The following is a 24,098-nucleotide window of genomic DNA, read 5'->3' as shown; positions in this document are numbered from 1 at the left end:
AATCAAATGAAACGGACTGAAAAATATTAATAAACATTTATTTTATAACAAATTACAAATTTTATTATATTACAACACTGTCCATGATATTAAATATACAAGATATCAATGTATATATATATTCAATAATGTTATTGTAATACACTAAGACCAATAACAGCACATCTATTTGTAGAAGTATTTTTCATTTCTGTTTTCATGTATTTGTATATATTTTCAAAGTGTATCGCTCCATGTTGTTTTATGATGCTATGCATGGGGCTGCCAGCAGGGGGAGTGCCTTAAAACCCTTTAACTCACCCCTCCGCCCTCTCTCTCCTCCAGCATGCACATGGCACGCCTTCCAGGATTCATCTGTCTTTTTCTGTTTGTTTACAATCTTGATTGAGATACAAAATACATAATAAGATTAATATTATAAACATGTCTTTTTAGCTGTTGGATAGTTAATGAAGCAAAACAATACATGTTCAAAACAAATGGAGACATACGGTTCAATAGAAGAAATCACAATGAAAATACTTTTCCAAAATTGAAGAGGCAAAAATAAATCAAACATCTTCTGTTTCCTTCACAAAAGAGCAAATAATATCCATGTTATTGTTAAAACGTAGAAAAACTTTGGATGGGTAAATTCTGTGAAAAATTTTAAAAGACACTTCTTTTACTTTATTAGTTATCATATATTTGGTAAAGTCCAAACCCTTTTCCAGTTAAAGTTCTGAATAAAGATGTTCCAATAAAAATATTGGAACATCTGACAAAGAGCTTCGGTGGTGCTCATGGAGTTCTCAACATGGAGTTGACATGTTTTTCGGAAATAATGAGGATTTATTTTTTATGTTTGTTGCTTTTACAGGTTGAGCAGAAACAGATTTGGAAAAATTTTAACTTTGGTTGGATAAAAATTAAAGTCTTGGATTCTGTCCTATTAAACTTTTAAATAAAAATAACTACTCCAGCAAGTTGTGGGGGGGGTTCTGCTGCCTGCTGCTTCCCCTTTTCATCCACTAGAGGGCGACTGGAGGCTGCATCTGTGGAGAGCGTGCCTGCTGACTCAGCCAGTGCACCTGGATCTATCAGCTAATGATCCTGAAGTATATGAGGAGCTGACTGCCAACACCTTGACACCAGTCGGCTTGCTCCTCCCACACATGTGACCTCCTCATCTCCAAAAAAGAACCGATTCTATCAAGAACTCACTGGAACCTGAATCACTTCAAGAACGCAGCATCTCCTCTTTGGAAAAGTTCAAACTCACCATTTTCCTCTCACTACTCTTCAGAAAACAGACGACCCCGGTAGCCCCTCCCAAGGACCAGACTCAGATTCTCACATTCTCATCATTGTTGAAATAAACTTTATTTATCTGATTATCTGTTCTCCTGGTGGTGTTCTGTATGTTGGTAAAGAAACTGGAACCCAACATGACATTTACAGTATCTTGCAAAAGGAATCTGACCTCTTAATATGCTCAATTTTCTCAGCTCTAATCCACAAACCTCAGTGTTTCATTTGGGCCATCTTTATGCAACAGGAAGCAATACTAAAGTTGAAAATAGCTGTCACAGTGATCCAGATTCCACCTGACATGGCAATGCCTCAATCTAGTGGACGATAACAGGAACAGCAAGAAGCCCAAAGACATTTTTTTGGGTTGACAAAATGTCCTCCACTGCAAGGAAGGTCAGCTGCTTTGGTCTTTTGACCAAACATTTTGCACATGCTCAAAGCCAAAGTTTAAAACAAATGCAAAAGGAAAACATTTTGTACCATGGTTGGTCAATCATCTTGAATCCAGGACCAGAAGGAAAAAATGGGGGGAAAAATTATCAGCAGCACAAAACAAAAACTTTAATTGCAAAGACACAATTTAAAGTCATACTGAACTTTGGAGTACAGAAAACAACACTAAAACTTCAAACACTGAACTTTTTACTACAACAGCACAGTCAAACAAATTAAAATAAACATTTTAACTGATAAATTGACTACAATATGACTAAACTGTTTCTCTTGGGGGAGGTGAGCCAGCCTCACCCATCCAGTTAAGATCGTCCCCTGGCCTTCCAAACCTCACCCCATGGTCCACGTAGATCTTCTCTCCCAGCTTGATGTCTCTTGTTTTTATAAGGAGAAATGGGTCTGCCAGGCCTGGGAACTTCACTAACAGACATTTGGTGTTTAAGTTTTTGGCAGAAAGGTTTATCGGTCAGCCAAACATGGCGAGCTGCGGATGACTGTCACACAGGTGGAGCTGAGAGTTTATGCAGAAGTCCTTGGTCCCCAGACTTGAAAAAGTAAATCTGTGCATCTTGTCCTGCCAGCCTCGGCAGCAATAGTGAATATTCCATGGTAGTCACATGTGATGGACCCCTTGATGAAAGTCCTGGTCGCAAAGAGTCATGTGGAAGAAAAAAAATATTATTTATGAATTTATTATTAAAGACTTTTTTGGCTCTAGTGGCCTTTATTTGATAGTTAATTGGGTAATGAGAGAAGAGGGAAGACATGCATCAAAGGTCCCCAAGGCCGGGAATCGAACCTGCGACAGCCACGTCAAGGACTAAGGCCTCCATATGTGGGTTGTCCGTTCCTGTGCCACCACAGCACACCCCAAATTGATTAATATTTTAATTACAGAAGTGTCAGTTTCCAAAACAAGATCCAGGAACCAGCACTTGATATCCACCCACCTCTTCTGCTGACAGTCTTCCTGCTCTCTGAAATGACAAGTCCGGTTCACCTCTGGTCACCCTGAATGTTGCAAAGGTGTAGCAGAGATCAGATCAGTCAGAATGAACAAAACTCGCATAGAAGCAACATTTAAATTTTAGTTTAGTTTCTCAGTAGGCTGCTTACTGAGAAAAACACGTTTGATGTGCATCACTAGCCATTTTTGGTCCTGCAGCTTGAATGTGGTTTAAAAACTCTTTAAACATTTTACGTTACATTTCACTGTAACTTTGCCGACCCCCCCCCAAAATTGGTCTTAAGAAATTATGGTTCCCCCCAGTAATGAGATGGGATCTACACCTTTGTCAGGTTAATTGGCCTCTCCAAATTCTCCCTAGGTGTGTGTGTGTGTGTGTGTGTGTGTGTCCTGTCACTGTGTTGCCCTGCGACAGACAGGTGACCCCACCTCTCACCCAGAACGTTAGCTGGAGAGACACCAGCACCTCCTGACCCCACTGAGGGACAAGGGTGTACAGAAAATAGATAGATGGATGGAAATGGAAACGCTGAATTTTCAGAAATTTTCAGATTTCTTCCACTTATTTCTTATTATTGCAGTTGGAATAATGGAAAGTTTAAAATATATTTTTTCTAGTAATAATGCACTTGTTGAGATTTTAAATTTCATTTTCTGCTGGTTGGAACATTGTGTTGACGAGGAGGAATCAAATTACTGCTCCCTGAAAACTGAAAGGAGAGTTTGCCCTTTTTGATTAAATGCTATAATCACTTGCCATAGCCGCGCATCACTCCGAGCGCTTCTTCCGGGATAAGGTCCCCGTTTCCAAGGTGACTGCGCGCGTGCCGTCAAATGACAGAAACGAAACTTAAAAGAGCGCTTCCGGTGAAATACCGAACTCAGCTCAGTCAGGGAGAGCAGCTCGGTTCGGAGGTCCGATCTGGTCCATTCCGCCCCAGTTCAGCCTTTTTTACCATTTTTACTGCTGGGAGCCGCTGTGAGTTCGGGTCCGGTCCGGACCGGCTGGTGCCGTCCACTTTTATTCAATCTGTAAGTATCATTTATTCTGGCTGTTATGGAAACGGGTTCTGGTTCTTTTAAAGGTTTCGAAGTTGTGACACCTGCTAACATTTACTGGGACGGGATAATGGGATGGTTCTGGCACTGAGACCTGATTGGTTCCAGATGTTTCCATGGTGACATTAAAGCAGGTCCCTGTGGGCAGGTTTCATCACCTGTTGTCTTCACAGAGGTTCGGCTGATAGTTCTGGTTATGTTCGGACTTCCTGCTGGACTTCCGGCTCACCTGGTGAAACAGGTGCTGGGAGAACTCTGTCGGTTCTGGAGGGAGAAGAAGGTCCAGTTTAACTGCCTTCCTTCAGCAGGAAGTGAAGACAGGAGGGTCGTTATCAGCGTCATGACTTCCTTCTTCCTCCATCAAACTTCTCCAGTATCGCCAGTCGAAATGGGCGGGGCCTCCTCCCATAGTCCCAGCTGATTGGCTAGCTGGAACTGGCGGTCGCAGCACACCTGGTCTAATCGAACCTGCTGTTGTTGCGTGCAGGGCGTGAAAACAGGCTGGAAGCCTGCGGGATTATTATGGTCTGTCAGCAGAGCAACAGGAAAAGCAGAGCTGCTTTATTGTCGACCTGCTGTCAGATTTTACAGCTTCAGCTGCTGTTAAACTCATAATACTAATAATAATGTCAATGCAATCTGCTGGGTTTGCTTTTTAATCTACTCTGAATAATTAATTAGGCAAACTAATGAGGATCAGTTGGAATTGAATTGAAATGTTTTTTTGTTTTTTTGTATTTGTGGCGAATTATGCTATAGAAATAAACCGAATTATAACATAAACAGACCGGCTGCTGACCTTCCTCACCGTTCAGACTGTCGGTCGCTGCAGTAACTGCCTGTATCACCGTTTCTATGCTGCTGTCTTTGTGCCACCAGCCTGAGCCAATAAACAATCATTGCATGTAGTGGCTTCCCACAGTGTAGCACAGGGGTGTCAAACTCATTTTGGTTTAGGGGCCGCATACATCTTAATCTGATCTGCAGGGGGCCACACAAGTAAACTCATTGCAAGATTAAATAGAACCAATAAAAGTGGACTTGTTGATGATTTTTATATTAAACGAATTTCACTTTTACAAAATATATTATGAATAATCTCAGTTTTTAAGAAAGGTATCTGTAATTTCAACAATACTTTTACTCAGTTAAGCATTTATTTAAGTTCATTATGCATAAGAACTGATCTCAGTGATTGTACAATGTTGCAAAACATTTATTCACAGTTTTTGGAACTTAAAAACACTGTCCTGCATCACAAAATACAACAGACAAAAATTAAGAAAAGATTTAAAATAAATTTTCAACATCTGGGAAGCAATTTGAACAAATGATCTGGCTTCACACATTTGAAATCCTAAGTGTCAGCTGTTTTAAACAGACATTTGATTAAGTACATTTGTTGATGCACAAAATGCATACATATAGAAAAACTTGCATACATAACATGTATGTATGTTAGCATGCACGAGAAATATGAGGTTGCCAGGGCCAAAATAAAAAGCTGGTAGAATCCAACTTGTTTACAGAACCTGAAGCTCAGTGCTGCCATCTGCTGTTAGTTCCGCTGCAGTGTTGCATCATGTTGTGTGCTCTGAATAAAACACAGCGCCCTCGTGGACAGTATAGGAACTGCAGATTTTCATTTAAACGAAGTATATGTTTTTTCATGAATAATGATAATGCATTTAGCCCCCGGGCCGGACTAAATCGTTCGGCGGGCCGGTTCCAGCCCGCGGGCCGTACGTTTGACACCCCTGGTGTAGCAGTACCTCAATGAGCTGCCAGCCAATCGCAGGCAGATCTCTGTTATCCAATCAGAACACTCCTAGGGTGAAAAAGAACCAATCACAACCAGAGAGGCAGAGATGAACAGACAGTCACGTTTTAGAAAAGATATTAAAATATTTTAAGTTTGTAGCCTCAGAATATTCAGTTAAACACCCAATTATATTTCTTTATTCTTTCAGTTGCTATGTAAAAAATATTTGTCAGTGAGCAAATGGACTATAACCAGAATAAATATTTCAGTTTTTAATTGATATTTCTGGAGATGGTCCCAGACAACATATTAAGATTACTACTATTATTCATTTCTTAAATATGTGACTCTTTCCACAGATTTCTTCTCATTCAAGATTCAGGATGTTTTTTTGTCTGTAATTCTGCAGAAATATAAAAATATTTTTACCATTTAGATCTGCTGTTCTTCAGGAACGGTGCTGAGGGAGAAGAGGCGACACAAAGACTGAACTTTAGTCCAGAGATACTGAGCAGCTGTTCCCTCAGCACCATACCTCCACCGCCGTCCAGCAGTGCATCCACAAACGCATCGTTTCTCACACTGAAAAATCTGATGATATATTTGAACTTTTTAGTTTGGATTAAATTAACTAATTGTTACTAATGCACATTTTAGTTAACCTTATACATCCATCCATTTTCTTACACCTTGTCCCGTTAGTGGGTCAGGAGGAGCTGCTGCCTCTCCAGCTAGCGTTCCGGGTGACCTGGACAGGTCACCTGGAGAGGTCACCTGGACAGGTCACCTGGACAGGTCACCTGGAGAGGTCAGCATAGAGACAAACAGCCATGCACACACACCTAGGGAGAATTTAGAGAGACCAATTAACCTGACGGTCATGTCTTTGGACTGAAGCTAGGGTACCTGGAGGGAACCCACCAGGCACAGGGAGAACAAGTAAACTCCATGCAGAAAGACCCGGGCCGGGAATCGAACCCAGAACCTTCTTGCTGCATGGCAACAGCCCTACCCACTGTGCAGCCATCTAATTACCCTGTAATTACTTAATAACTTAATGTATGCTAACATAACTCAAAGCTTTATGGAAAACTGAATTTATTTTAATTGAAATATTTAATGCCTCTTGCTTTTAATTTTTCTACTCAGATTCTTTCTGAAAGTTAAATTATAGACTAAAAATATTCCAGCTGAACAATTCAGGTGAAACGCAGAGAACATATTTAACATCAGCAGATATTATCAGTCATGATGAGGTGAACATATTCTCTGATAAACTGTCGCATCTTAATTTATTTCCCACAGTTCACGAACTTTGACCTCCTGGCGCCATCAGCGTCAGGAAGGTGTGGCGGTCAAACTCTGAAGGAAAGCAGAACACGAAGGATAATTAGGAACAACAACCTGCAAAGCACCATGGGAACTCCCTCTACCTCTTCCCCAGCTTGTTACAATATAATATAAAAATGTTACACAGAGAGCAGACTGGGAAGACTGGGAGATGTTGGAAACTGGAACTGGGATTTACATCTAGAAAAGCCACTTTTAGAAAACACTAAATCAGTTTAGTTGGTTTACATGAAGAACTTTAAGTAAAATCTAAGACGTGTTGGGAATCTGACCTCACATCAGGCTCAGGTAATTATTCATATTTGTAATCAATCATTTATTAATTAAGTTATTAATAAAAGTAAATATTCTGGATTTTGACCAGAGCAGATTTTCTGCAATAATGAGGAATAAATTCAGACAAACAGAAGGAAAACTTTTTCACACAAGGAGCAATCATTGATGCTGATTTCTAATCAAAACTAAACATCTATTAACAAAATTCACAACTAAATTATTCCATAACTAAACTCTTTACACTCTGACATGTGATCAAGCTATGAATGAAAGACAAAAAGAAATTTATATATTGAATGATGAAATGGGAATCAAATCAGATTAATGAAAAAAATGACAAAATGAAACTACTGAAAATTATCACCAAAACTAATTTACCAAAAAAACTAAGGAAAAATCTGATTTGCAGAAGCATAAATGCAGCATCACGGTGCTGCAGAACTCCAGCCTTCGGCGAGGGAGGAGGAAGATCGGAGCAAAAGGTCAAGAGGTCAAATCAAGTCCAGACTCAGACTGGCCAACACCTTTCAACAACAAAAGCAAAACTCCACATGCTGTGCGCCAACTTAGGCTGGACACCGACGACGTGACGTCAGTCCTGAATGGCCACAGAGTAAATCTGAACGGGGAATAAAGACAAGATCAGCTGGGAGAGACGATGAATTCAGTTGTTCTGCAGCGAGACAATCCAACATGTGTCAGACCCCCAAATGGCAGAACAGCAACAAAAATGGATCAGATTATTTAAAACACCTGATTCAGCCCAGATAATGGAGCTGTCTCACTTTGACTCAGTTGGGTCAAATCCTAAACTTGATGAAACAAAAGAAACTGGTTCTCTTCAGGTTAGCTTCAGTCCCAGCTGGATTTTTTCAGCAGAACCTGTCGGTACTTTGGGTTGTAAACCAAGGAAAGTTTTCCTTCTCATTGAGGAACAGAGAGGCAGCCACTGCAGACGCATCACGATACTTTAACATCTCTTTGGAATGCAGAAACACAAATGGTCTCATAAGCCAATTGTCAGCAGAGACTAACAAACAGAAGTGTCTGTATATGAAACTGATTTAGCAGGAAAAGGCTCAGCCGCCTGCCTCACTCAGGGCTGCAGCAGGAAGCTGCTTAGACTTGCATGTCTCAGTTAAAGCTCAGCTTTTAGCACCTATGAATAGAGAACAAGGACATCAGTTGGAACGTTTGCTGATAGTAGGGAAAATATTGACACCCATCCCTGCAGGATATGCAGTGAATCACCAATAGATCCATCTCTGCCATTATGAGGAACATCACACCTTTCAATTTCTTGGAATAAGAACTTGGTTGTCAGAAAGTTCTCAGAATCGGTTGACATGTTGATGTTTGCTCACACCTGAGCTGTTATAAAGAGAGGATGTCTCACTCTGACATTGTCAAGAGCGTTTCTCCATCTGCAGATGTTCAGTAAAGTATTTGTTCCTTGAAACTTTGTCTCTCAGCACCTTATTCTGGAGATCAACTGAAAGTTTTCTCCAACAGTTTCTTATTTTAACAGTTTATTAGTGTAGCACATTTCAGCAGCGTAGCAGTTAAAGAGCTTTACACCATCAAAACGTCATGCCAATTATGAAACAATCACCAAATCATGAATCAATTACACAAAGATGTTGACCAGTGTTCCAGTTATTAGTGATCAGAGGCATCTCTATCCGACTTTGGCCTCGATTAAAGGAACTCTGTGTTCAGAACCAGCATCCCTAAGCCCAGAGGTCAGGTCCTATGTTGACCCCTGACCTGATAGAGTTGGTCTGAACCAGAACCTGGAGCAGGACGCTGAAGTTCTGTCATCTCTGCTGCTTCTTGTTTCAGACTCGCCCTGAACTTGCTCCAGCGCTCTGAAGGCATCGCCATGTTGTCTTCTCTGCAGTCGACCTATGACCTCGCCCTGGCCTGTGGTCGCTGCTGCGTCCAGGAGAACCAGATCACCTTCACACTGAGACCTGGCCAGCACTGGTGTGAGCAGCAGGTGTTGCTCTGCAGAGCCAAGGGGGGCGGTGCTTGGAGGCCCGTCTCCAAACGGCCAGCGTTTCCAAACCCAAAGCGATACGAAGTGTGCTGGCACTTCAAGGAGGGCCACGGTTGCACCGTGCACAAGAACCGCTGCTCCTACGCCAGGAGTGATGAGGAAGCTGCAGTGTGGACGTTTGAAAAGCAACATGGGATAGACCATCAGCAACTCTGCAGCATGTTGGCTCAGTCCAAGAGCAACATTGAACAGAAACCCAGTGCAGGAGAAGCTCAACTAGATCTGCTGGCTGCTCTGGATCTGAAGGTCGCTTGTGATTTATGCTCCAAGCAGGAAAATGAAGTGACGTACAGCATCCAGCCGGTCATCCACAAGTGCAGCAGGAGTCTCCTCCTAGTTAAAGGGAAGGCCTCCAGCCAGTGGAAGGTCGTCTCTGAGCGGCCCACAGGTGCACACATGGGTCCCGGAGTCGTTTATAAAGTATGTGATTACTTTGTCAAGGGTTCTGGGTGTCCCAAGCACACTCTGGGTCAGGGATGCACCTACGCCAAGAGCTCTGAGGAGGCCGCTGTGTGGAACCACCTCAGAGAGAAGAAGATCAGTAAAAGTGAGTTAATCAGACAAGTAGCTGAGTTGGACCCGGGTCCAGAAACTGCAGAACAGGCAGCTCAGAGCATTCTCCAGAACTTCTCTGGTAAGTTCATTGAGTTCTGCAAAGATTGTTTTCTGGAGCGGCCAACAAAACTGTCGCCAAAGCGGTGGAACGAGACGTGCTCTGCAGACGCAGCTCATCGCTGGGAGCCGGTGTTGGTGCACCACCTGTCAGACGGTGGTGCCAAGCACACCTTGAGCCAGGTGCGCCCCCCACCCCCTCACCGCCACTTCACCTTCTGCAGCCACGTCAGGCAGGGTAAGCCCTGCTGGCACCCTGCTGGCCACTGCCAGAAGGCCCAGAGCGAGGTGGAGATGGCCGTGTGGAGGGTGGAGCGCAGCGGCCTCTCTGTCCGGCCTCAGCTCCTCCAGCTGAGCCGGCAGCGCCACCCACAGGCCGAGCAGGTCTCCGTCTTCTGCAAGGTGTGCCTCTTGCTGCTGTCATCCCCAGAGAGCTTCTACAAGCACTGCTGCAGCCTGGAACACGCCCAGCTGCTGGCGCAGGACACCACCACCAGGTGGAGACAACGGCAGCCTCCACACAGCCGCCGGGCAGAGCTGTGGCTCTGTGACAGGTAAACAACTCATCTTTAGCAGAACCGACACTGGATCAAGACAAGGTTCTCCAGAGCAGGGCACACATCCAGGCCACTCTGATCTGATTTCATCTGCAATAAGTCGGCACCAGTCGACATCAAGAGACGAGCCGCACAGTTTTCTACTCAGTCTAACCATTTCTGTTGATAAATTGACTCATTTGGCAGAAACCCAACAGTACATCTCTAAATCAGATCAGAGTCCAATAGTCCAGATAGTCCAGATGCTGGAAGTAAATCAGTTTTCTGTCCAGTTCTTTAGGAGGGAACTGGGTAAATATCAGCATCTGATTTTATGGGAGAGTTCGCCTGACAAGGATTCAATCAGAACTAACTGCCAAGTGTCAATGAACAATTCATCTTACATCAAAACAAAAATTCTAATGCAATACTAACACAAGGTTTGCATTGTAGACCAAAAACCTGCGAATATGGGTCCAAGTGCCCTAAAGCTCATTGTGAGGAGGAGCTGCAGGAGTGGATAATGAGATCTGCAGAGGAAGAGGAGATCAGATGCAGCATTGAGACTCAGGGCCTGATGTGCTACAACCAGCAGCTTCTGGACGATTACAGGAACAGCAGCAATGAAGTCTACGTGGTGAGTATGAACCTCGTTGTAAATGAGTTCAGTTAGCGCAGAGAGGGGATGATTGACCCGACTGTCTCAGTTCAGTGAAAGGAGAGAAGATTTCCTCCTGTGATGTTTTCAGACCAGCAGATCCTGGTTTCCTCCTGTCGTCTCTCTGGGTTGGGTTGGGTTTGGCCGCAACATCTAGCAATCTGACAGGTTTAACTTCTGATTCCCAACAGCTGTCTGAACAGGTCGATGATGTCAGCGTCTCCTGTGATGAAGATTTAACAGTGGAGAGAGAAAACATCTCTGCAGACCTCAGATGGACCTTCACGGTGGAGACAGAGGTAAACAAACATACATCAGTTTTGCAGGACAAACACTGTTCATATATGGAAACATTGAACCAAGAAAACCCAGTGATTCAGACAGGCTTCGTTCATTTGTAAAGAAGCAAATTGACACATTTCAGTTGGACTGAGTATCCAGAAACAGAGCCAGACCAGAGGCTGAATGATCTAGAGCAGGGGTCCCCAAGCTACGGCCTGCGGGCCGGATCCGGCCCGCCTCCTCATTTGGTCCGGCCCCCTGAACAATACCAGAGAGCATTCAGTGTTTTTTTTTCATATATATGTGGATTTTTCTTCAACCACCAGGGGGGGCTCTTGAGCAGATATGAAACTTAGTTTCCCTCAATGGAATATATACTAGTTGGTACCAGTCACCGTTTCGCTCACGGTTTTTTTCCATTTGCATTCTGGGTAAAAATCTATCTACAAACGCGAATATGTCGTCGGCAGTAATCCAGCCCCACCCCGTCAACAAAAGTTTTCTAAGTTTCTTTCTCGAAAAACTAAGACCGGCCCCCGACCAGAAAAGGGAACCGTTATGTGGCCCTCACAGGAAAAAAGTTTGGGGACTCCTGATCTAGAGCAATACGTACGATTGTGCAGCCAATATTTCCACAAACAGGTCCTGGTGGGAGGCGGCAGTGTCCCAGCTCATTGCATCATTCAGCCACCAGTTTGCCCAGTAATAACTGCAGGGCAAACTGATAGCAGGTGTGAGGGGAGAGAGAGTGGCGCAGATAAAAAATAAATCTAACACTAAAGAATAACAAGTACAAAGGAACCTGGTAAATGTAGAACAGCAAAGAATAACTATAAACAAGAAATAAACATAACTAGAAACACTAAGATGAATCCAACTAGAGGAAGACAGGAAGAAGACAGATATAATCACAAGAAGAAACTAATAAAATAATAATGAAACCAGAATCAAATCAAACTACAAAACAACCTAACAAACCGGGATGCTGACAATAACCAGTCACTAGAATTTAAAAATATGTTTATTTATAAATCTCTACTAAATCAAACGCCTAGTGCGTCTAATTCAGCTTCCATGTTCCCACAACTGGAGCTGCAGGGTCAGTTTTGGTCCCCCAAACTTCCTCCAATCAGGTTCGCCAAAGCCGACCAGAAATGTCGCCTTTCTTCAATCCACTTCCTAACACCAGAGATCTACTTTCATCCTCCATGTTCTGATGTTCAGGCTGCAGGATGTAAGCACCGGCCAGGTTTTTTAAAAGGTTTTCTGTCTCAGACTCTCGTCTGTCCAGCAGGTTTTAGGGGTTTCTCTGCTGCCACCCCTGACCTTAATGAGGGTGATTAACAGGCGTCTGCATCACTTTGTGGCTTCTGAGGAGATCCTGTAATAAATGAAATGGCTTGTGGAGGAGCAGTGGGCCACATCTAGACAAAGCATGGATATATGTTTCTATGTGAGCATCTGATTAAAATATCACCAGCACTTCTTGACTGTTGTGGCCAGCAGGGGGCCGGCTTGAGTCAGTTTCCACATGTCAGAAAGCTAAATGTGGAACCAGGAGGAACCACTGAAACCATCAGAGTAAGACCCCCTGGTGCTATTTGCTGCTGATTTATCCTCCACCTGCAAGGAGACTGTGGTGTGTTATGGTCCTCTGGGCGTTCCGTACCAGAAGGGGGGTATGTATATGTATGGTGTCCGGTAAACGTCACTTCAGTAAAAGTGCCTGCCGGCTAAAGATAAGCTGTTGTCAGAGTCCTCAATTAATGGTCTACAAATTACTACAGAGACCACAGAGTGATCTGTTGCTGTCTGAAAAGATAAGATGTTTAAGCGCCGTATCTCTAAACTGGATCACATCTCCCACTCAGTGTCAAAAGTTGTTTGTGTCCAAGATGTTTTAAATCTTTTAAAACAGAAATTGTTCTGTGTTTTCTTGCAGAGAAAGCTGCTGCATGTGGCTTTACTGAAGCAGGAACCAGGAGCTTCATTCAGCCTCACTGATAACAGCTCTGAACCATGCATCTACTCTGCAGGCGAAAGGTTCCTCAGCAACAACATGACCTATGCCGTCACCGTATCGTTCACATCTACACACCCAGGCTTGTATGAACAGTGGTTGGTGCTGGATTTTGGAATTAGACCAGTCCTCTTGAAGAAACTGAAGGTCAGAGTTGGCCAGCAGTCGGTGGATGACACTAAGGAGCAAGTCTTCAATAATGGTGTCATCCTACAAAGTGCAGAGCGCTGGAATCGAGGGAACAGGGTTATAATACCCTGTTCATACAGAACAGAAAAACAGGACGAGTTGATGAAGGCGTACAAGCCTCCACAGCTAACCCTTCTCTATAAGCCTTCCTGTTACAGCCAAGCAGCACTGACAGCTGAAAACTACAAGACAAAGATGCATGAGTTCCTGTACAATGAGGAGAGAGCTGAGGACCAAGTGGTTTCAAGGTAAAGTCCTCGATTAACAGGTTTCTTTAACACGTCTCAAAATGGTTTCTGCTTTTTAAAAAGCATTTCGTGTCATTTTCTTTAGACTAAATGTTTGTGGACAAATTACAACAATAACTAGGTTGAACGATCCAAAGTTCGGGATGGAGTTTGCTCGTCAGGGAGAACTTTTCTGTTCAGTTTCCATCCCTCATAAGCTGACTATGGACAGTGCTGAAGGACTGGTACTGAAACGAAACGTCCAGTCAGCCCTGATAGCTCCTGTAGACTCTCTCCATCCAAAGTCCAAGGTCTATGAAGCGAAGGTTCTGAACCTCAGAACCAATGAGAACCAGATACACCTACAGCTGTCTAAACAGTGCTGCTCTGATCTTTCTCTGAAAGACAACCAATCTTATCAAATGGAGGTGCAGTTTCAGTTGGATCGTCTCAGCTTCTGTACCATGCACAAAGCCGTAGACCTGCTTCCTGATACCACCAGAGTCCTGCCAGACCTCAAGCACTGTGGAGTTCCTGTCAGTGATGTCACCTACGAGAACCTGAACTCCAAACAGCAGTCTGCACTTGGCTTTATTACGGGGAACCATGATGGAGGAAAGTTCACTGCACCTCTGCTCATTTATGGACCTTTTGGAACCGGGAAGACCTTCACCATTGCTACAGCAGCCGTCGAACTTTGCAGGCATCCGCAGAACAAAATCCTGATTTGCACCCATACCAACAGGTAACTTGTTTGGTTCAGAAAGTAGATTAAGAAATATTGATAAAACGACCAATAGCGATTGGTCATCTTAAGGTTGGCCAACATCCAGTCAGCGAATTATAAGCAAAGCAGAAAGTAGAGATCAGTCATTTCAGTTCAGTGTGTTTTTATGTTTGCGCTTAGCATTAGTACTAATACACAGATTAACCCTCGAATTTTTATGAATTTTCTCTGTAAAGAAGTTGGCAAATTCATTGCAGGCGCTGTTGGAGTTCAGGTGATTCAGGAGGGTTTGTGATTCTGTCAACTGTTGCAAAGAAAACTCCAGCATTGTTTATGTTTTTGTTTATGATTTCCAGGAAGAACGTTTCCCTAAAATGTTCAGTGCGGACTGATTTCTTCGCCGTGCATCTCTGTAGATTTCGTAGTGAACCTGGAGTCAAGTTTTATGCCATTTACATTATGTTATCATGTATCTGGTTGTTGGTTGTTATTGTCTACTTATTGATGTGAGTGCAGGAACTGGTTTGTGGAAAATAATTTTCCCTTTGGGACTAGAAAGTCTGAAGTCTATGTTCAGCCCTCGACAAAGGTTTCTTTCACTTCCTACCGGTGGAGCATTTCTCCACAGAGATTTCTTCCTACCAGAAACGATCTTCACTTTAATGGAAATGGAAATGAAGTTTTAGAGTAGAAATTATCTATCAACCCATCTACAGGGTTACAGGATAGAAGTGAGGGGGAAGAATAGATTTGGCTAAAAGGTTCTGCTTGTTGTCTGTAAAGAATGTTGTGTAATAATATCTGTTTGACTACATGAACAACTTAAATACAAAATGATCTGAGATTCATAAATTAATTGGGAAGGGATATTGCACATCAATAAATATTACTGTAAATGCACTAGAATTAGCCAATTGACTATTTTACATATTTTGTTCCTGGACATATGAAAAATGTTGCTAAATTGGATAAAACTTAAAACTTCAGAGTCAACGCATCCAGGAAGCAATCATTTTGTCTGTAAGAAGCAAAACATAGAACAAGGGTCTGCTTTTTACCAGGCTACAGTTTGGTCTAAAGTTAGTGTGGGAGCTTATTTATGGCCTTTAACCTCGATTCCCAAATGTTCAAAAGATATCATTCAAAGCCTACTGGAGTTTTAACTTGTCTGTTTTGTACCTTTCAGTTCTGCAGACCTGTATATCAGAGAACACTTTCATCCTGCCATCAGTAAAAATAACAAACTGAGGCCAATTCGAATCAAGGCCAACAGTGAAAAGGCTCTGTTTGCCACAGATGAGATCACCTTAAAATACTGTTTTCTCTCTGAAGATAGAAAGTCTTTTCTGCCCCCAAACAAAGATGTTCTGGAAGACCACAATGTAGTTGTGACAACAACAACCATGGCAGGAGTGTTTCATGACCTGAAGCTCGCAGAAGGACTCTTCACCCACATACTGATTGATGAAGCCTCCCAGATGCTGGAATGTGAAGCTTTGTTGGCCCTGAGTCTCGCTGGGACAAACACCAGAGTTATTCTCGCTGGAGATCACATGCAGATGGGACCACAGCTCTTCTCTGTGGACGACCACCGTCGTTCAGACTGCACACTCCTCACTCGTTTGTTCCATTACTATCAAGGACAAAAATGTGACGCTGCCCAGAGCAGCAGGATCATCTTTAGTCAGAACTACCGCTCAACCAAAGAGATTGTGGAGTTTGTCTCCACTCATTTTTATGTTGGAAAGGGTGATGTGATTGAAGCCTCAGGAGACGTTCCGGCTCCTCCAAATGATCACGCTCTCAGGTTCCACCATGTTCGGGGAGAATGTGTCTTGGATATTGGGACTATGTCTTGGTATAACAAGCAAGAATCTTTTAAAGTCACTGAGGTTGTGGAAGACATTGTGAATAACTGGCCAACAAACTGGGGGCCCAAGGACCTAAAATCCATTTGTGTTCTGTCAGAAGGCTCTCAGGTAAAATTGTTTAAAGTAATCTTAATAACTAAAGTTTTTATTGTATAAAATTATACTTTGACATTTTGCAGTGTTTTCTCTGAAATGTTGATTTGTTAAAGTTCTTGTTACTCCTGCTGTTGCTTCATTATCAAACTTAATGAATGCATACAGAAAATGGAAATATGCAATTTCCAAAATAAACTTTGTAGCTAATGATAGCATTTAATAATTTAAATAGTCATTTCTCAACAGGTTCGACAAATTCGATCCATCCTTTTAAGAAAAGGCTTCTCTGAAGTAAACGTTGAAACTCTCGCAAATGTCCAAGGTAACTTTCATCTAGTTCAAACCTCAATCCTGAAGGATTTCCTGCATGATGTCAAAGATCAAGAGTTGTCTGACTTTTCTTATGTTAGTTTGACCTAATTAATACATTTTTTAACAGGCAAACAGTTCAGAGCAGTCATCCTGACAGCTGTACAAACCCGTGACAGCCTTAAAGAGTCCAACCCGTCTGGCCTGCCTCTCTTCAATGATGCTCGTGTTTTAAACACTGCGATGACCAGGGCTCAGTCTCAGGTGACGGTAGTTGGAGATGCTGCAGCTCTCTGCTGCTTTGGGAAATGCTCCAGATTCTGGCAAAGTTTCATCATCCACTGCCTCAGCAACAACAGTGTGGAACCAAAGCATTATACTGAAGGTTTTTTTGAACAAGATGTAGGAGAAACAGTCAGGTTTCAGAAGTTGGAAGATATAGATGAGAAAACCATGTCTGACTCAATTCTGCAAGAGCTGCGAGACGAATATGAACAGATGAAAACTGAATATAGTTCAGATGAAGAGAGTTTGGAGTCTGAAGACTTTACCCACCAGAAGTTTGGAAAGTCTTTCAAAGTTTCTAGTGATCAAGAACTGATAGAGTTATGTGAAAAACAACCAGAGTTATTCAAGAAAGGAAAGTTTGTGAAGGAGTCTTATAACAGAGGACATGTTGTAACATTTCATAAACCCACCTGGCGCATACATGTTCAAGGGAGATCCAACATGGGAAGGGCTTTCACCGGGGATGAAGTGGTCGTACAAACAGCCAGGGGAGGGCAGCCAGCTAGAGTTCTTGGTATTGTCAAGGAAAAAGAATCTGCCCGTGAATTTGTATGCTTCCTCGAGGAAGAAGATCACTCCAAGAGACCTGCATCTACCGGTAATAAGTTTGTAAAAAGGATAATGATGCCCGTCAACAAAAATGCACCTAAAATAACCATTCTCCTCCTGGAACAAAGACGCAACTTTCTACCAGTATGGGAGGAAATCAGTGGATACTGGACCATCATAAGATCTCACCATATCCGTGAGGTCAGGGACAAGGCTTTTGTAGTGCAGGTGATTGGGTGGAAAGAACATTGTCGTTACCCTTTGGGAAAAGTCACAGATGTTCTCCCAACCAGTGGGCCTCTTAATGACAGACTTTGGTTGCTGAAAGAGGAATTTGAGGTCAAAGACACTAATTTGGATACATATGAAGGTCTTCCAAATAAAGATAAAGACAGTGAAAAGAGGCAGGATGAAACTGAAACAATCACATTTACAGTTGATCCACTAGGAGCAAAAGATCTGGATGATGCCATCAGCATTAGAGATACTGGAGACCATTATGAGCTGGGAGTCCACATTGCAGATGTGGCAAGTTATGTGAGTCCAGGTGATGAACTAGATAAGCATGCAGAAGAACGAGGCTCTACACATTACCCAGGAGGGGAACCTATTCATATGTTCCCTGGAAACTTGAGCACTGGCCAGTTCAGTCTTCTGCCGCATCAGGATCGCAGGGCGGTCTCCTTGATGCTCAAAGTGGAAAAAGAAACACACAAGATTTTTGAAGATCCAAAATTTCAGCTGTCCATGATCAGGTCCAAAAGACAGTTTACTTATGAAGAGGCAGAAGAAATCATCACCCAAAGATACAGACATCCTCCTGCATTCAGCACAGAGGAGGACGGTGTCACTGTGGCCTACCACTTTGCTAAAGTTCAAAGGAAGTTAAGACTGGGGAGAGAGTGGGCTTATTACCAGGGTGATGATGACAGTTCGCCTGGGAAGCGTAAAGCCCACCAGATGATTGAGGAAATCAGTCTGCTCTTTAACAACTATACAGCAAAATACTTATGTGAGTCCAAAGCCAGATATCACACACCGCTCCGCTGTCAGAGCAGCCCAGACCCTGAGAAGCTCGAAACATTCAAAGAGAAATGTGGAGCATTAATACAACTGTCCTTTAGTGTCAACCATGATGAAATGACTGTGCCTAACTCTGAGCCAAGCACTGAGCGTTTCCCCATTCTGGAGACTGTGTGGAACGACATCCAGTCAGCTCTGAGAGAAAACGATACAGACAAACTGGTGGACCTTGTGGGTGCGGATGACTTCTACCCTCTGCTCCAACCCGTTATTTACGAGTTGCAACGCTGCAGAAGCAAAGCATATTTAATCCGTTCAAAATCCTCTGAAGCAGCAGAGGTTGGACATCATTCTCTCAAGCTGAACCCTTACACACAAGCCTCCTCACCAATAAGACGTTACATGGACCTCATCTTACAGAGGCTCCTGCACTCTTTCATATGTAACGATGCTCTCCAGTACACTCGTACTAAGATTACAGATCTGTGTCATCAGTTTGACCCCAATTCAAAGAAAGTTAGGCAGTTTGAGCAAAAGGCTCAGCAGGTCTTTTATGCAGTGAGCACACAACAGCAGAGTGCACCAAAGCTAGCCTTTGTTGTTTCTGCAGATCCGGATGAGGAGAGCTTCAAGGTGTTATTTCCATTCAACAGGAACATATTTCGTCTGCCTTTGTCCGTTATGTTCAGTGAGTTACAGTTAGAGGACCAACCAACTTATGACTCTGACAAAAAATACATTATGCTCAAATGGAAAAGGCGGATATATGCAGCAGATGAGAGGGTGATCCACCAAGAGTTGATCAAGATGTCAGGTCGTGGTCCATGCATTGAGATTCCTCTGACAGTTTGGACAGCTGTGATTGAAGCAGTTCAAACAGAAAATCTGGATCAGGCCAAGTCCCTTCTGATTGATACCAGACCACTTGAACCAGAAAACCTGGACCAGTCCAAGTCCCTTCTGATTGATACCAGACCACTTGAACCAGAAACAGAAGATTCACCATCTGTTTTCCAGCACTATTCTGACATTGATCTTCACCTGCAGCCAGGTGGCACCATGCAGGTGCAAATGACATCAGAAGGGAGTAGAGGTTGTCACATGCCTGTTATTCAGCTGGTGCACATTAAACCAATGTTTGAGATTTGTGTCCAACATGTCCACAACCCCATCTCATGTTATACACAGTCAGCACAAGAGCCAGCAAAGCCTTTCTATAAAGACACAAAACAATACGTGGAGATCTGGAAACCCATCTGTGAGATGGAATCTGCAGTGAATGCAGTGGAGGAAAGTGACAGCATCATCATTGAGAACCTGGAGGTAAAGTTCACTCAGTGGCTGGAAGACACCATGACTGGAAAATTCTTCTTGCATCAGAAATGGATCACAGATTGGGTCATTGAATGTGACCTTGGTAAATGCTTGCTTTGCATTCGGAAAAGAGGTCTGAAATTGCCATTACCTCGAGAACATTCTGCACCGGTCGACCCAAAAGAGTTTACTTGGGTGGCTCATGGTTTCACAACCAAAGTAGATTCTAGAAAAACTGGAAGTGAGGTGGATTTCCATGTCAGTCACCTGCCAATGAAACGTGTTCCTGAATGTGTTTTTAAGAGAAATACTCTTTTCACTGCCGAGATCATCCCAAAGCTCCTGCCTGACATGTGAGTTTACATTTCCTTCAGTTCCTCTTTTAAAGCTCTTCACCTCTGGTTGGTGATGAAATTCATTCATTTTCTCTAAAATGAATGTCTGTCTTTGTTTTCCTACAGCCGGAAAGAAGCTGCTGTTCTCAACCTCGAAAAGGCATGTGACCTAGTCAAGAGGATTGCACTAGGCCATAAGATTCCCAAAAAAGGTAGGGAAAGTACTGAACACCCATCCACCCATTAACTAAACTGAAAGGATTATAAAAAATCATTGCAGAGAGGATTTTATTGTCTGGATAGTTATTGGAGAGGCAGAGTAGATTCTGGTCAGGTCTCCAATCTGTGGCCGGGCAGATGGACAGAACAGTCCATTTAAAATAGTTTGGTGAGCTCATAGTTGCCAAACTAGCTCTGGTGGAACCTACTAGACCAGTGTGTAGCTGGATATCATAAAACTGTTCTGGTCTTTACCAGCAGCAGGAACGTTTCAAATCTAACCTCAGATTCAACACGGATGTTATTTGTATTGTCCACCAGACCCCAAGTCTGGATTTTTCAGTGAGATCTCATTTGTTTTGTCTGGTTCAGTGTTAAGTGCTGATAATGTTATTGTGGAGACGTTAACATTCATTTTGACACCTAAAGTTTAATCTTAAAGGTAGCCTTTAATGCTGTCTTAGAGTCAATTGGCTTTACTCAGAGAATTAAAAATGCTTCCAACTCTTATCGTACTTTAGTCCTTGTGTTGACATTTGGCATCAAGAGTGAAGAAATAACAGCATTAACACACGAGAGTGATTGCCAGTGCTAAGACCTTCATCATAGCTCTAATTCGTCCCATATTGTACAATGATTTTACCAATTGGAACCAAGTATATTGCAAAGACAATCAGGCCAAGCCAGAGCCCAGTCGAACTCTATTAATAACCCTGGAGTGTGAAGATTTATTCTTCACACGGACACACTGCAATCAAGCTAGCAGAGTCCGGCCCGCCTTGATCCAAGTGACACAAATTTATGTTGTGTGTTGCTTAATCTTCCAGTTATGCCAAGCAGTGTGCTGAAACACCAGATCGCCAGGAAAAAGTTGCCAGCAAAACTGCCAGAGCTTAATGACAGTCAGCTTCAAGCGGTTGCAGCTGCTCTAAATAACAGGTTTACCCTGATACAAGGACCACCAGGTGGGAGCAGAAATGTGATTAATATTCCTATTTCCACATGCAGCGTTAAAGATCTCCTTTTTATTTGTCTGACAGGAACTGGGAAGACGGTGGTGGGCGTGAATATTGTGTACTGGTTCTTTGAGATGAACTCCAACAACCCCAGGATATCTGAAGACCGAAGAGACAAAGACAAAAAGGAAGTCATTCTCTACTGCGGTCCGTCCAACAAGTCAGTGGACGTTGTTGCAGGTAAGTTTACTTTTTGAAACAATGTTTAAATTAGTTCTGGTTGGACATTGGGATTTTGATTGGGAGCCATGTGTGTCTGATTGATCCAGAGTATTTGATGAGGTTTAAGAATAGTCTTCGGATCCTCAGAGTCTATGGCCAGCAAGTAGAGAACGTTGAATACCCTTATCCAAACAGTGACCTGCAGTTTTCCCAAAGGTCACTTCGCCAGGACAAGTCCAACCCAGAGCTCAGGTACTGCACTGTTTCAGTTAAGACTCTCCACAGGTAGCATGTCTGCAGTGTGCAAGCAGCAGGAAAGATGCCCTCACTGCTACTAGTGACTTCTGAGAGGTTTCCTTATTCGTCTATACTTGCATGTGTTGCATTGATTTTAGGAGCATCACTCTGCACCATCGCATCCGTGAGCCGCAAAACCACTTTTCAGAAAAAATCAAACAATTTGATGAACGGATTAGGCTCAAGGAAGTCTTGACTCTTGAGGAAGTGAAAGAGTAAGTCTAGTGTTTTCAAAGAGCTCAATAAAATGAAATAGATATAAAAACAATAGATCTTCTTTGTTTTTCCATCCAGATACAGGAGCATTCTCAAAGAAGCTCGGATTCTTGAGCTGAAGAGACATGACATCATACTGTGCACGTGCACACAGTCATCCACCCCCATCCTCTCCTCCACCGTCAGTGCACGTCAGATCCTGATCGATGAAAGCGCAATGGCCACCGAACCCCAGACTCTGATTCCGTTAGTCTGCAACAATCCTGAACAGGTTCTGTCTCCTTCTTAAAACGTTCCATTCTGTGTTTGCTCATGTTGCCCAGCCTAACCCTAAAGGTTTTCCCACCAAATGTTCTGGTTTCTCAGACTTCACTGTACCATGCTATCTGACATGGTTTCCAGATTCATAGATCCTCAATGATTCTTAACAGCCATGTTTTTAGTTCAGGTCAGTTTTAATAATATCCCAAAAAGAATTTGATAACACCATGTTTCATAAACATTAAAACACATCCAGAGAAGACATCACATCTGGTCCCTTGATATATCAAAACTACAAATTTCAGGATGAATAATTGAAATGAAATTTTGAAATGAAATGAAATGAAATGAAATGAAATTTTATTCGAACATGATACAAATATAAAAATAAAATAGTGCACAGTAACAAGAAGTGCATAAGAAAGAAGAGAAAATACAGATTTTTTTGTTTCAGTTAATAATTGATGAAGATGTCCTACTACTCTCGGATGCCGTTAATTCAGCATAGCACATGATGCATTTAAGTGCATTGTGCTCCCAAAATAACAAATGTAAACTTGTATTATTTACAGAACCAGAGATTAGGCTGGTTATTCTAGTCTAATCCCGCGAGATTAAGCTCTGCAATGGCAGCAAGGATGAAATAGAAGGAAAACCAGAAAATTTCATCGAGTCATTGACTTGCATGAAATTTTCCCACCAAAAATTTCATGGTGAATTTGGTCCTAATTTGGTCCCCTTTAACAGGAAGAAACCTCCAGCAGAACCAGAACCAGTACCATGTGACCCAACCGGCTGGAGGTTCAGAAGAAGAAACAGATGAACTGATGTTGGATTATTTCTGATGTTCATGAAAGTAGAACCAGCAGGAGAGGGAGAGCGATTAGGTGATGGCAGCATCATGTCAGCTGCCTCCAGGAAGGAATCAGCCAATCAGAACACAGAGCAGAGCAGGTTGATCTCCATTTGTATAAGAGTGAAAAACTCTGTTGGCCTTTTGTTGATTTGTGTTATTTCAGGGAAAAAACTACCTTATGATTCCCGCCACAGGCACCCGCCAGCATCATATGAAGTTAGCACAAATGTAACACAATCATGGATCCGCAGTGAACTAAATCATAGATATTCATGATGATGGTTAATACAACAGCACTGATACATAATCTTGATGACAACTTATGAAGAAATGTCCATAAAGCACATATAATTCAGAGTGATTGAGTAATTGAAGTACTGAATTATAATAACCAAAGTCTTTATAGGAATAATTTGTCACATAATGGTTGTGCTCATTCACGCACTCTTACGTTCACATTCTCACTCATACTATCTCACATATTCATGTTCACTCACACTCACCCACGTGTTCCTAGTGTATTAATTACGTGTAGGCCACCTGTATTGTATATAAATTGTAAAACAAATATGTGTAGTGTTGTTTACAAACAGTGTCTTTCCCACGAGTCCATTTCATTCCAACCCAAGTTCTTTCATTTCCCTTGAACTCTTTAGACCAGAGGTCTCATTCTCGCGGCCCGCAGGACGATGTCTGGTGGGCCACCGTGATATGAAAGTTTAGTGCGGCCCACAGGGTGAGTTGCCCTCAGAAGGAAGTCCCGCCCGCCGTTCCTCGTCATGGCTGACATTCGGTGCTAGGCTAAGCTACACTGAC

At 42.7% G+C, this 24,098-nt stretch overlaps 1 protein-coding gene across 3 annotated transcripts in view; it reads left to right on the top strand.

The window, feature by feature from the left end:
- Positions 1–3,518: 3,518 nt before the first annotated feature.
- Positions 3,519–24,098, top strand: part of LOC106909508 (3'-5' exoribonuclease HELZ2) — a 28,194-nt gene continuing 7,614 nt past the window's right edge. Inside the window, exons 1-17 of one of the 3 annotated variants that reach the window (XR_015765522.1) lie at positions 3,534–3,745; positions 9,003–10,385; positions 10,821–11,004; positions 11,217–11,324; positions 13,250–13,764; positions 13,850–14,488; positions 15,657–16,449; positions 16,684–16,759; positions 16,877–20,273; positions 20,382–20,467; positions 21,302–21,439; positions 21,515–21,670; positions 21,760–21,904; positions 22,048–22,164; positions 22,244–22,436; positions 23,174–23,380; positions 23,939–24,018. Coding sequence is in view for 2 of the 3 variants with exons in the window: in XM_088013435.1 (XP_087869561.1) it covers positions 9,043–10,385; positions 10,821–11,004; positions 11,217–11,324; positions 13,250–13,764; positions 13,850–14,488; positions 15,657–16,449; positions 16,684–16,759; positions 16,877–20,273; positions 20,382–20,467; positions 21,302–21,439; positions 21,515–21,670; positions 21,760–21,904; positions 22,048–22,164; positions 22,244–22,436 (7,890 nt within the window). In the remaining variant the exon portion in view is untranslated. Of the gene's footprint in view, positions 3,746–9,002; positions 10,386–10,820; positions 11,005–11,216; positions 11,325–13,249; positions 13,765–13,849; positions 14,489–15,656; positions 16,450–16,683; positions 16,760–16,876; positions 20,274–20,381; positions 20,468–21,301; positions 21,440–21,514; positions 21,671–21,759; positions 21,905–22,047; positions 22,165–22,243; positions 22,437–23,173; positions 23,381–23,938; positions 24,019–24,098 lie in introns of those variants that run through there. The other 2 variants (XM_088013435.1, XM_088013436.1) reach the window with 2 other exon arrangements.

Source organism: Poecilia mexicana, unplaced genomic scaffold (assembly GCF_051168715.1).
Source record: "Poecilia mexicana isolate PSO_F unplaced genomic scaffold, ASM5116871v1 scaffold_15, whole genome shotgun sequence".
Taxonomy (NCBI): Eukaryota; Metazoa; Chordata; class Actinopteri; order Cyprinodontiformes; family Poeciliidae; genus Poecilia; species Poecilia mexicana.
This window is presented reverse-complemented; position numbering and strand designations above follow the sequence as displayed.